The sequence below is a fragment of the Cervus canadensis genome, chromosome 26, assembly GCF_019320065.1.
Source record: "Cervus canadensis isolate Bull #8, Minnesota chromosome 26, ASM1932006v1, whole genome shotgun sequence".
NCBI classification, from domain to species: domain Eukaryota; kingdom Metazoa; phylum Chordata; class Mammalia; order Artiodactyla; family Cervidae; genus Cervus; species Cervus canadensis.
In genome coordinates, this window is record NC_057411.1 from 25599364 (window position 1) to 25611867 (window position 12504).

Sequence of the window (12504 nt, forward strand, 5' to 3'; positions counted from 1 at the left end):
TGAGGTGATCAAAGCAGTCAATCAATCCTGAAATCACCCTGAATATTCATTGGAAGGGCTGATGCTGAAGCTCCAACACTTTGGCCACCTGATGCGAAGAACTGACTCACTGGAAAAGACCCTGATGCTGGGAAAGATTGAAGGCAGGAGGAGAAGGGGACGACAGAGGATGAGATGGTTGGATGGCATCACTGACTCAATAAACACGAATTTGAGCAAAGTGTGGGAGATGGTGAGGGACAGGGAAACCTGGAGTGCTGCAGTCCAGGGGGTCGCAAAGAGTTGGACATGACTGGGTGATTGAACAGCAGCTGTGAGCCTCAGTTAACTCACATGTAAAATAGGGAAAATAAGAGTATCTACTTCATATGATGATGTTTTAGTGAGTAATGAGATAATCCAGCAACACAATTTCATGCCAAATAAGCAGAGAGTACCCAGTAATAATAGCAGTAGTGTATCTGATAGTTTTGTAAGTTTGAATTGTAAATTCAATACAGTGATATTGTTAGCACAATAGACAGCATTCTTTTAAATGACATGAATGGAATTGTAACTCACTTCATGGTTATAAAAGTGTCCATTAATAGAGGCCCTATGCTTCTGTCTGTCTTTTCTGTCCATCATCGGAGGCTTCATCCTTTTCCTCACCAGGGTTGCTTCACTCATAGTTCTGTAGAGGAATGGGGATTCAGGCTCTTTGTTTGCATGAGGCTTCAGAGTGCTACTGTGATAAGATAAATAGTCTGGGAAGAATAAAGGTTATAAACCCATATAATTTAGCTGCTCATCTCTTTGCATCATGGATGCATTAGTATTAATAAATAATTATGTGGCTAAGCAATGGACTAAAATTCTTTTAAACAGAAAATAGCAATGATCTTGTTTAAGAATAGGGCCATCTGGTGACACTTGTGTTCCATTTTACCTTGGAATTTTAATTTAATTGTAGTTACAGTATAAGCAAATGATGTTTCATCTTTCTCTAGCACGGGTGCTAAATGCAAATAGATTTTTATTGTATCTTTGGTGGCAAGATATTGGGATTCCCCTGTGTTGAAATGAGTGTTGTCAATGGATTAATTATTAATATAAGGACCATCATATAAAAGATGCCAAAAGGTCATAAGACAAAAATAAGGGAGTCCTGGAAGGAGCATCATGTTTATTATAGAATATGAGTTGTTAAAGGACAGTAGAGGGGATGAATTGAGAATGCTTTGAAAAAAATTAGTTACACATTGGAAGTTGCTGGTAGCTTCATGAAGATAATGCCAGCATGATACCCTTGTTCAATCTGAAATCAGCTTGCTAATAGCACCATTTCAGAAATGTGAACCCCACTCCAGTCTCAGTCATCAGCTCCTCCTTGGGTCTCTATATACCATATAATGAAAACCCATGTAAAATACAAGATATCATGCCTGTCTCAGTAAATGACAGAAAAGTAACAGTATTATATCATTGTTGTTATGATTACTGATGTCACAGGTCATAGAAGCTGGCATTTTCCATTGGTTTGTCAAATTTGATATGAACTCACTGGATGTTTAAGTAGATTTCTCTCTCTTTTTTTAAACTTGTTATTTTATGTTGGAATATAGCCGATTAACAATGTTGTGATAGTTTCAGGTACAGAGCAGAGCAACTCAGCCATATAAATGCTTAAAACAACCCTATCAAATGTAGGAAACCCAGCATATCTGCCTCTGAGAAGCCATGTCGTATTAAGTATTAACTAAAATGTTTAGCTTCTCAAAAGATGTAGAATTCATCCTGAAGGGCTTGGTCTTAACATAAACAACTACTGAGTGTTATAAATGATCCTAATCCTTGGGGGGAAATATTGAACAATTTTATGTATGAAAAGCTTTATTCAAACCATTAGTTCTCCCTAATCTAATAAAGCTAAGTGACTTAATACAATTTTTTAAAAAAAAATAATGCTTTTATATAGTAAAGTAAGGTTCTTAAACATTATATGAGCATTGTAGTGACTTAAGTTGGTATGCTCCTAAGATACATTTTTAAAATATAAAATAAGAGTTTAAAAAGTAATGGTATATAAAATGTTATATTTCAGAGAAACATTTAGGATTCATGCATTATAGTATCTAAGAAAGTCTCCTCATTAATAAGAGTTTGATACTGACCTTCCTGGGAACCTGTTCCTCCAGACGCTGGAATCTGATCCCTGTCCAAGTCAGTAATGCGATAAAGATCATCAAATTCTCCCCAGCGTGTCATTCCCCTGAAAAGTAATAAATTGTGTAAGTGATATCAACTCTATTTATCAAAGGGCCTATGATGGTTTCCAGATTTACAGTATTAATATAGTACCATGGGCCTCTGTGGGTAGACATACCAGCCTAAATTATAACAATTTTTATATTAGTAAAACTATATCTATACCAGAGTAGTCAACATGCATTTTAATTAATTCTTGTACTGATTTTTAGGATGTGCTTCAGTACGTTAGTTACATACTGAAACAAAAAATTATATAGATTCTTTAAAATGTACGGAATGTGTAGAAATCAACAAAATCCATTCTTATACAGATACCTCACTGTACTCTTCAGTGAGTTCAGATACAAAAGTGTTTATTCTAACTTGCATTGAGCTCCTATTGTATTCAAAGCATTTTAAGGTAAAGTGATTCCAGTATAATAAGATATAAAACCTATCTTTTAAGACCCTTGAGCACTACAAAGAATGCAATTTATAAAGCAGGAAAATCTCTGGGAAAGATTCCTTTTCTGGGACATCATGATTTATAAAGTGTACTATTAATTTTCAATGCATTCTAATGCCCAGAATAAATAAAACTGGGCAACTGCTTATCTTTACCAGTTGGACCAAGGTTCATTTTTTATTTTCTCTCTGGCTTTAATTAAGTTGCTTATTTTCTCTGTGCATTAGTGTTCTCACCTGTAAAATGGGGATGAACATAGAGTGAGGTGGGATAGGATTGTTGAGAAGGATTAAATGAGTTAATTTATGTAAAATCCTTGAAAAAGTACCCAACACACAGTAAACACTCAATATGTGTTAAAAAAGCAACCGTGGTCATCTTCTTCTTCATTGTCATCCTCATCACAGTCCCCGTCATCTATATCTATTTCATGATGGATCTGCAGCCATTAGGGACCCAAGGTATTCCTAGATCTCTCTAGGTTAATAGATAACTATCATATCTGGGACTAGTCTTAGCTCTTACTGAGAGTCTCTTCCAATGTCTGTTTTCCTTATGGCCAAAAAACATTCACCTGTAGGGTGTTGGTGACATTAATTCTACCCAAATGTCACTGGTAGCAACAACACCACAAAGTGCTTATTCATACAAATGGTGGTAAATACGAATAAACATGATCCTTTTCTTCTTTGACCCTTGAATTCCTTTGAAGTCTTTTTACAACTTCTACATCATTTGAGTCTCACAGTAATAGCCTTGTGATATAGATAAGATAATCCTAATAAACAGGTTTATTAATTTTCCATTAAGCTCTACCATCCAGGATATAACCAGTCAAAAACAAATGTCCCAGAAGTCCAACAACTTTACTTAGTAACTTTAACTCAAAGGAGAACAATTCCAGCCCTGACTCAGACCCTAGTTATTCTTCCTTTTACTTTTTTTAAATTGAAGTATAGTTGATTTACAGTGTTTTAAGTGTATAGCAAAGTGGTTAAGATATATGTATGCATATGTATATATATTTCTTTCTCAGATTCTTTTCCATTATAGGTTGTTAGGTGATATGAATATGCTATATGGTAGCATATGTGCCATATGGTAGGTCCTTGTTTACCTATTTTACATACAACAGTGTGTATCTGTTAATCCCAAACTCCTAATTTATCCCTCCCTGCATATTCCATTTGGTAGCCATGAGTCTGTTTTCTGTGTCTGTTTCTGTTCTGTAAATAAGTTCACTTGCATCATTTTTAAGATTCCACATGTAAATGATATTTGTGATATTTGCCTTTGACTTCATGCAGTGTGATATTCTTCAAGTCCATCCATGTTGCTGTAAGTGAAATTATTTCATTCTTTTTATGGCTGAATAATATTCCACTGTATGTATATATATGCTATATCATCTTTATTCATTCATTTGTCAATGGACATTTAGGTTGCTTCCAGGTCTTGGCTATTGTAAACAGTGTTGCTCTGAACACTCGGGTGCATGCATCTTTTCAAATTATTGTTTTCATCTTTTCCAGATATATGCTCAGAAGTGGGATTGCAGGATCATATGGAGGCTCTATTTTTAGTTTTTTAAGGAACCTCCATACTGTTCTCCATAGTGGCTATACCAATTTACATTCCAGCAGTATAGGAGGGTTCCCTTTTCTAGTTATTCTTTTGGTAGACAAAATTATCAATGTATAGAAGATTAATTTAAAAGGCAGATGTGATTATCATAGAAAAGTGTTGAAAGTGAAAGTGTTAGTCTCTCGGTTGTGTCTGACTCTTTGAGACCCCGTAGACAGTAGCCTGCCAGGCTCCTCTGCCCATGGAATTCTCCAGGCGAGAATACTGGAGTGGGTTAATCACGGAAAAAAAAACAAAACAGAATAATAGTGAAAATAGAAACTAAAAAGTCAAAGCAACCCAATGCTGTCTCCCATGGGGGAAGACGAGAGAGCCCAAGCATACCAGACCAGTGATGTGCTATAAATTCTTGGTAGTCCTGCCCAACTTGACACCTGTCCTCACCCTCTCTCAGCTCAGTGATGTCACACAAATACAGAGGAACAAACATGGCTTAATATAGCCAGTGTTTGGCCCCTTTTCTTCCTTACCATCTTAGCAAAAACAAGCGCCTCCACCCCCAAATTACCAACCCCCAGCCTACCCCTTTTCAGCTCCAGACTATGTAATTGGAAGTGTCTCCATATACAGTTGTGCACTTGACTAAGCTTGAATGCAGTGACCCAAAGTTTTCTAAAGAAAACTGGTGGAACTTTATGTAACATCAAATAGTTTAAGTTGCCCAAGCATGGGCATGTCAGCCTTGTTCTGACCAAGTTTCAGGATAAATACCATTAGCAAATTTAAACTGTGGGGAAGTATTCTAATGAGCTGCAAAAAAGGAGGTCAAAATTTGACAGACAAATTGAAGGTGGTGACTTCTCTACCCACATGGTAAGAAAGGAAAAACACTATTGATGTTATTCAAATGGACATCTGTCCAGTTTCTGCTCTTTATGCCCTTCTGCCATGACTTGTCCAAAGCATGTCAAAGCAGACTTTGGAAAGACATTGAAAACAGAATGGGAAACTGGTGCCAGCAAACATAACCTCAGTAAGGTTGTTTTTACAAAAAATTTCCAAAACAAAATACTTGGACCAGTTATGAGATATCAAAGTACTGCCCACAGAAGTGTTTCCATAAAGGATCACAAGTGGTCACAGCTCAAACTGATTTGTTTTTAAACTGTTACCACTCCCATTAAGCTGATTCAAGGTGACTCATTTCAAAGATAATGTAAACAAAGTAGCTTGATTCCCTCCAAAGGTGAGTTGAAAGAAAAGATTATAGCCCTTCCTGCAGCTGAGTACACAACGTCCACATCTTTTGTACCACATCCAACCACTGGAGATATTAAGTCTGTGAACCTGAGAGAACAGAGGTGTAATTCTGCCTGCAGAAGCCCAGTACGAGAAAGGGAGCAATAAAAATTCTTAGGGAGTGAGTAGTGATAGTCCATTTCCTTATACAATTTCACTCAAGGCTCAAAATTTAAATAATACCACCTAAAGGATGGCAACCAGAGTGAGGGTGTCTAGAACTGAATTGAAACAAAGTATAATACTTGAGGGGCTTCCCAGGTGGCGCTAGTGGTAGAGAACCTGCCTGCAAATGCAAGAGACTTAAGAGACACAGGGTCGATGCCTGGGGTCAGGAAGATCCCCTGGAGGAGGGCATGGCAACCCACTTCAGTATTCTTGCCTGGAGAATCCCATGGACAGAGGAGCCTCATGGGCTATGGTCCATAAGGTCACAAAGAGTTGGACACAACTGAGTGACTTAGCATTCACGCACACATAATACTTTAGGTGGGACTGTATCCCACTAGGGAACAAGAGGTCAAGGAACAGTTATTCCAAATTGTGCTACAACTTCTGGCTAACTGTTCAGCTGGTCCCCACAAAGGCTTCTTGGATAACTAATCACAATTGAATCAATTGAATCTAATCTTGCTCTTTTGTGGGAGAGGAGTGCGGTCATTTTCTGACGATTTTACTCACCAGAAAAATCTGATATCCTGCAAATATGCACTTCAAATATTCTCCCAGTAAGTCTCATTACTGTGGTAAAGAGCAAGCAAAGTTTTCAAGGGTAGTCTATCTCAACTTGAAACAAAAAGAGATAGATTTTTTTTTTTTTTCTGGTCTTGCCACACAGCATATGGGATCTTGGTTCCCCAGCCAGGGATTGAACCCATGTCCCCTGCATTGGAAGTGCAGAGTCTTAACCACCAGACTGCCAGGGAAGTCCCTAAAGGAGATAATTTATCTTTGGTTCACAGCATTATTCTGATAAAAAATGAAAAAGGCAAATGGATTTTATGGAAGGCAACTCATGAGAATATTAATTTATAATCTTCCGTAGAATATGGAAAGGCATTAATATACCTTGTCTGCTTGGGCTCTTGAAACTCATCCTCAAGTTCAGGGTTTCTAGGAATAAGTGTTTTGAATTTTAATTTGGAAAATTAAAAAATATATCTTGGGATACATATTCAAAATCATGAGAGCTTAATGTGATAATTTAGGTAGCTTACTGAATTTCCTTGACATCTCCCCATAATGTCTCATACTAATTAAGTTTTCATGATTTGACTAATTAAAATGCATCGAAAGGAGCTGACTGCTCGGAGAACTTTGCAATGGGTTCTTAGGCAATATGAGGAATGATAGCTAATTTTGCCAAATTCATATCTTGTATAGTTTCCTAAAAGTAGCACCCAGGGTAATTTCTACTTTTAAATGATGTTCCTAGTCATTTAGAACCACCAGCCCATCAATCACTTAGTACCTGAAGGTGAAGGATACAGGATTTCATCAGATTGCCTAAGTCTGTGGTTCCTCTTCTGCCATTTCATAAGTGTTGGACTCTTTGTCCTTTGATCGCTTGGATGGGAGGGACACTAATCAGAAGTGGTAGATGGAGAGAAAGTTCACACAGCAGGGCAGAGGTATTTAACCACCAGGATTCTGAGGGTTTCATTCAATACTATATTTTGAATCCCGTCTTTGTGCTGGCTCACTGCTGAGCATGGGGATAAAGATGAGTAAGGCAAGCTCCTTATCCATGAGGAGCTCATAGACTAGAGGGGGAGGCAGGTATATGAAAATTCAATTAACAGCCTGCTCTGAAAGTGACATAGAAAAGTTGTCAGTGCACCTACTACAGACCGAAGGGTCAGAAAAGGCTTTCTGGAGAAAATGTTACTGACCTGAATCTTAAAAGACTGGTGGAAGAGTCTAGCAAGTGGATATCGAGAAGCAGGTAGGCTCCTAGGCAGAGTCAGGGAAGTAAGAAACCACATGATATGTGTAGGCAATTACAGAATGTTCAGAATTACAGGAGCATAACATTGGAGAAAGGTTGGCAAGGTGTGCAACTTGTGTGCAACCTCTGCAATAGTGAGACTTCTGTGTTTCTCCAAGGGAAAAGTAGGGCTTCCCTGACAGTGATATGGGTATCACCTTGGTTATGGCCAAAGGTCAGATTGAGGAAAAGGTCCTCACTGCTCTCTCTCCATCCTCTGTCCTACTGGAACTCCAGCTCATCCAGTTATATGGAAGGGTGGATGAAGAGAAGGGTTGATATCTCCATGAATACATAAAAGAAAGATGCATTAGAAAGCCAGTGATTGAAAATGAAGGCAAAAAGGGAGGGAGGGGAGAAGAAAACAAGATTTATATGTGTGTTAGTCGGTCAGTTGTATCCAACTCTTTGTGACCCCAAAGACTGTAGCCTGCCAGGCTCCTCTGACATGATATTCTCCAGGCAAGAATACTGGAGTGGGTTGCCATTCCTTTCTCCAGGAGATCTTCCAAACCCAGGGATAGAACTTGGGTCCCCTGTATTGCAGGCAAATTCTTTACTGTCTGAGCTACCAGGGAAGCCTAAACATTGTAAAGGATAACGAAAATATCTATCAACTCTACTTATGTCTTCATGGTATAGTCACATAAACCTGCGCAGGGAACTGTTCCGTGCATGGATTGTGCTTCACCTGTCCTTTGTCCTGATCCTGTTTAACAGGACACCGCAATCAGACGGAACATAAGTCTCCTTTCCAGAAAGCAGGAAAAGCCCTTTGTTCCATGAAAAGGGGAAATTTAAATTTCATCCTCCTTTTTTGCTGATAAGCACAGCAGGCTAATGAAATCTTGCCTGTATCGCTTATCTATTCTAGTGAAATAATGAAGGCTCCCAGAAGAGAAGAATTACAGCAGAGAGGTCAAGGGCACAGACTCTGGTGCCCACAGACCTGGGGTCCAGTCCAGCTCTGCTGGATGGTAACTGGGTATCTTGCACAAACCACCTAACCTCTCAGAGCCCTGGTTTTTGAACACCTACTTTGTAGAGTTGCTGGGGGATTAAATAAGATTGGACATAAGCTTTAGAGCTTTCATCTTCAAGAGTGTGCACAAGGAAGATAATTATGAAGATCATTTTCTAAGGAAGTAAAACCATAAAAGCTAGCTCACCTTTTGGAAAAAGCTTCTGGTGACTCCAGCACACCGAAAGAAGGGATTTGTTTCTCATCTTGTATTTTCAGTTGGATAGGCCGTTTTACTCCCCAGAAAATGTCCAACATTCCTTCAACAATTAGGTTACCATCTTCAGTCTAGGGAAGAAGCCAACCATCTCAAACATTGCTTTTGTATTATTTATAGAAGGTAAATGTTTTAACTGAAGGTGTAGAAATTAAGTCTGTAAGACATCCTAACAGCTAAAAAAAAATTCCCAGGTGGGATTATTTGGCTTTTAAATTTATCTACAAAACAATCCTATTTCTGAAACATTCTTTTATTTTTTAAAACAGTGACAACCAGCAAAGTAAGTCTAATGGTAACGACATGCCCACCAGAGGGCACAGTATGCTAAAATGTTTCCTGAACTCTTGATTCTTCAATTAAGTGGAAGTTTAATTCTCTAATTCTATTTAACTTAAAATTAAAGCAAAATTAAAAGCTGTACTACAGTAGAAATGAGAACAGCATTGATCAGTTTAGTGGTTGTTTTCTCATTTCTGAAGAGGAAAAATTTAGCTCACATACTTATTATGCAGAAAAAGTGAAATAATGTATGTAAAAAGGTGTAAAATGCTTAACATGATATTTTTGAAAAAATCAATAGCACTTATTCTCTTTTAAGTTGGAAATATAACAAAAGAAGGAAATTCCATGCAAACAAAGAAAAACTAGTAAACAGGATTGAACACTTACTCATTCTCTGAATGTAAATATTAATAGCTAAGCACATTCACATAGAATGTATTTTCTAATCCATTTCTCTCCTGTATATGCAAAAGTCTTTTATTAAAGTAGAGTTATATTATTATAAAAATTTGAAAAATAGAAAGACTATTTCATCTATTCAGTAACTACTATAACATCTAATAGCTACTTGTTATTATGAAAAATTAACTATTAAAAAACATAAATGACTCAATTCCTACTTGAATGTGTAGTGAAGCCTCCAGACTGTAGAATCACATAGTCCTGCGTTTAAACTGCAGCTCTGCTACTTCCTAGCCATATGATTTTGGACAAAAAGTTAAACACCTTTAAACCTGCGCTGCTTCTTCTGAAAAATTAGATCGTAACAGTCCCTGAATCATAGGGGCTGACATTTAAAGTGCTTAGTAAATGTTGTTCCTTATTATTTCTTTGGCTGATCAACCTACTTTGGAGTCACTCCTGAAACAGAGTTTTGCTCTTTTTCCCACTTTTGGGTCAACATTTCAGATTATTGTGAAGTCAGGTACTTATCAGTTCTTAATGTGCTATGTGCTATGCTTAGTCACTCAGTTCTGTCCGACTCCTTGCGACCCCATGGACTGCAGCCCACCAGGCTCCTCTGTCCATGGGGATTCTCCAGGCAAGAAGACTGGAGTGGGTTGCTATGCCCTCCTCCAAGGGAATGAACCAGGGATCAAACTCAGGTCTTCCCGCATTGCAGGCAGATTCTTTACCTCTGAGCCACCAGGGAAGCCCCAGTTCTTAATAACCAAACACAATTTGCTCTCTGAAATGACAGTACATGATGCAGGGCCTACACATTAGTTATTGATGTATGACATCTTTCCTTGGCCTAATTATACTTCCATGAATCCCTTATATCAAAAACTCATAGAATAATTGATCTTCTGAGGTTATCTCATTTTTGCTTTCAAGAAGAAATACTCCAACTATAATCAGACAATGAGGTTTTCTCATATGAGGAATATGAGAATATTTTTTAATTTCAGAAAACATCTCTTTTGAAATTAACTACATAAATTATCCCTGAAGGTTTGGTTACACTTCTGTAGTCTCATTGCCTCAATCGTTAGGCCTTTTCTCATGTAGATCTACACCGATATCCTTGGTGACCTCAGTGATCTTTACATGCCATCTCTAAACTGGTAGCTCCCAATTTTAGATCTCCAACCCAAACCTTAACCTTTCCCCTAAACTTCAGCTTTCAAACTTGATGTCAAATTTAATATGATCCTAGTTAACTCTTGAAATTTCTCTCCTAAACATTTTCCTTTCCCAGCCTTCCCCATCTTGTTAAACACCACTCCCATTCTTCCACTTGCTCAGGTCAACATTGTTACAGTCACCGTTAATCTTTCTTTCATTCTGAACATCTCCAAATGCAATACATTAGCCAGTCTGATTAGCTTGACCTTAAAAATATATCCCCGATATGGCTATGCTCACCATGTGCGCTACTACAATTCCGGTCTATGCCATTGTCATTGTTTGCCAGATTATTGCAATAGTGTCTCTGTGGTCTACCTCATTCTTCTCTTGTCCCTCTGTGTATTCCTACTAGCTCGAGAGACCCTTTCAAAATGAATCTTTAGATCATATCTCAACACCTCAGGGGCTTCTCACCTCACTTCAAGCACAAGCTGAAGTCTTCATAGTGATCTACAAGACCCCACATTCTCTAGCACTCTCTCTGTCTCAGTTCTTTCTCTAGCTACCTTATTCTCTACCAGTCCATTCTCACGAGGTCCCTGGAGCGCTGGCTTTCCCGCTGTTCCTCAGTTATACCAGCCAGGCTCAGGACCTTGATTCAGACTGCTGTCTGTACCCAGAATGCATGTCCCACAGACTTCTGCAAGGTTAGCACCCTGACATCTTTCAGTCTTTGGTCAAATGTTCTTCTTTATTCATCCACTTAGATTCCTGAGCCTTCTTCCCTAATTTGCTATCCTCCACAGCCTGTTCACCTTCTAATGCACAATTTACTTTTTTGTTTCTTTTCTATCTACTAAAATGTAAGGAGAATGAATGCAGGACATTCTCTCATTTATTCACTGTTGTCTCTAGTTTTTAGAACAGTGTCTGCTGTGTTGTAAACAATAAATAGTCATTGCATTAATTAATCAGAGATTAAGAAAGCTAATATTCCATGCACCGCCCCTCTGAACCATGTCCATACTACAACTAAATCAGAGACTTGGAAAATTCTGGATTCTAATTTTATTGTCAGTAAGTAAAGATGAAAAGATTAAGCAGTCTGATATTCTCAGTATATACTTTAATTCATGCAGTTTAAAAAATTATGTAAGACACAAGACTTTATTTTAAAAAAACAAATGACTTTTGTAAGTTGAGCACCATTTCACAGAATAGAAAGGGCATGCCTCAATTCATATGCTTGTCACATCAAAATTCAAAATTTTCCTAAAGGAAGCATGGAAACTGTTGAATTACAATCTAAAATAATTTCCTTAAAGTTCTGATCTTTTCCTAAAGTTTATATTTTTACAGTTATGCATTTTACTGATCTAAGATATAGGACAATATTGAAATAATTTTAAATTAGGCCATTTCGAAAACTTAGGCCCATTTCTTTATAAAAGGATTAGCTACTTCTTGCTTCTGTAGAAAATTACATTTGGGAGGGGAATTGAAATGTCTGATCAAACTAAATCATTTAGGCTCACTAGTAAATGACAAAGAGGCTTATAAATTTCCTTCTGTCCCAAATGCCAAGGGTGGCATAAAATCAATGCTATACCATCACATTTGAAGATCTAAACATAGGTAGACAGTTCTAATGTACCCTAGGACCAGGAAGATATTGTAAAAATGTGAAGTGAGTTCCATTAGGATACAAGACTGAGTGGGGAGACCTGTAGAGAATAACGTATTAAAGAAAATCTAAGGTCACTTGGTACAGTAGCCTAACAGTTACACCCTTAAAAATGCTTGCTAGATTCGGGACTTTGCTGAATTATTTGTAAGATAGAGTT

At 37.7% G+C, this 12504-nt stretch overlaps 1 protein-coding gene across 5 annotated transcripts in view; it reads right to left on the minus strand.

Moving 5' to 3' along the window:
• The window catches only part of RASSF6 (Ras association domain family member 6), a 62317-nt gene that overhangs the window by 11330 nt on the left and 38483 nt on the right, over nt 1–12504 (minus strand). For all 5 annotated transcript variants that reach the window (XM_043448468.1, XM_043448469.1, XM_043448467.1 and 2 more), the window contains 3 exons: nt 8735–8874; nt 2154–2251; nt 562–746 (listed from right to left, as the gene is read on the minus strand). In XM_043448468.1, coding sequence (XP_043304403.1) covers nt 562–746; nt 2154–2251; nt 8735–8874 — 423 coding nt within the window. The remainder of the gene's footprint in view (nt 1–561; nt 747–2153; nt 2252–8734; nt 8875–12504) is intronic.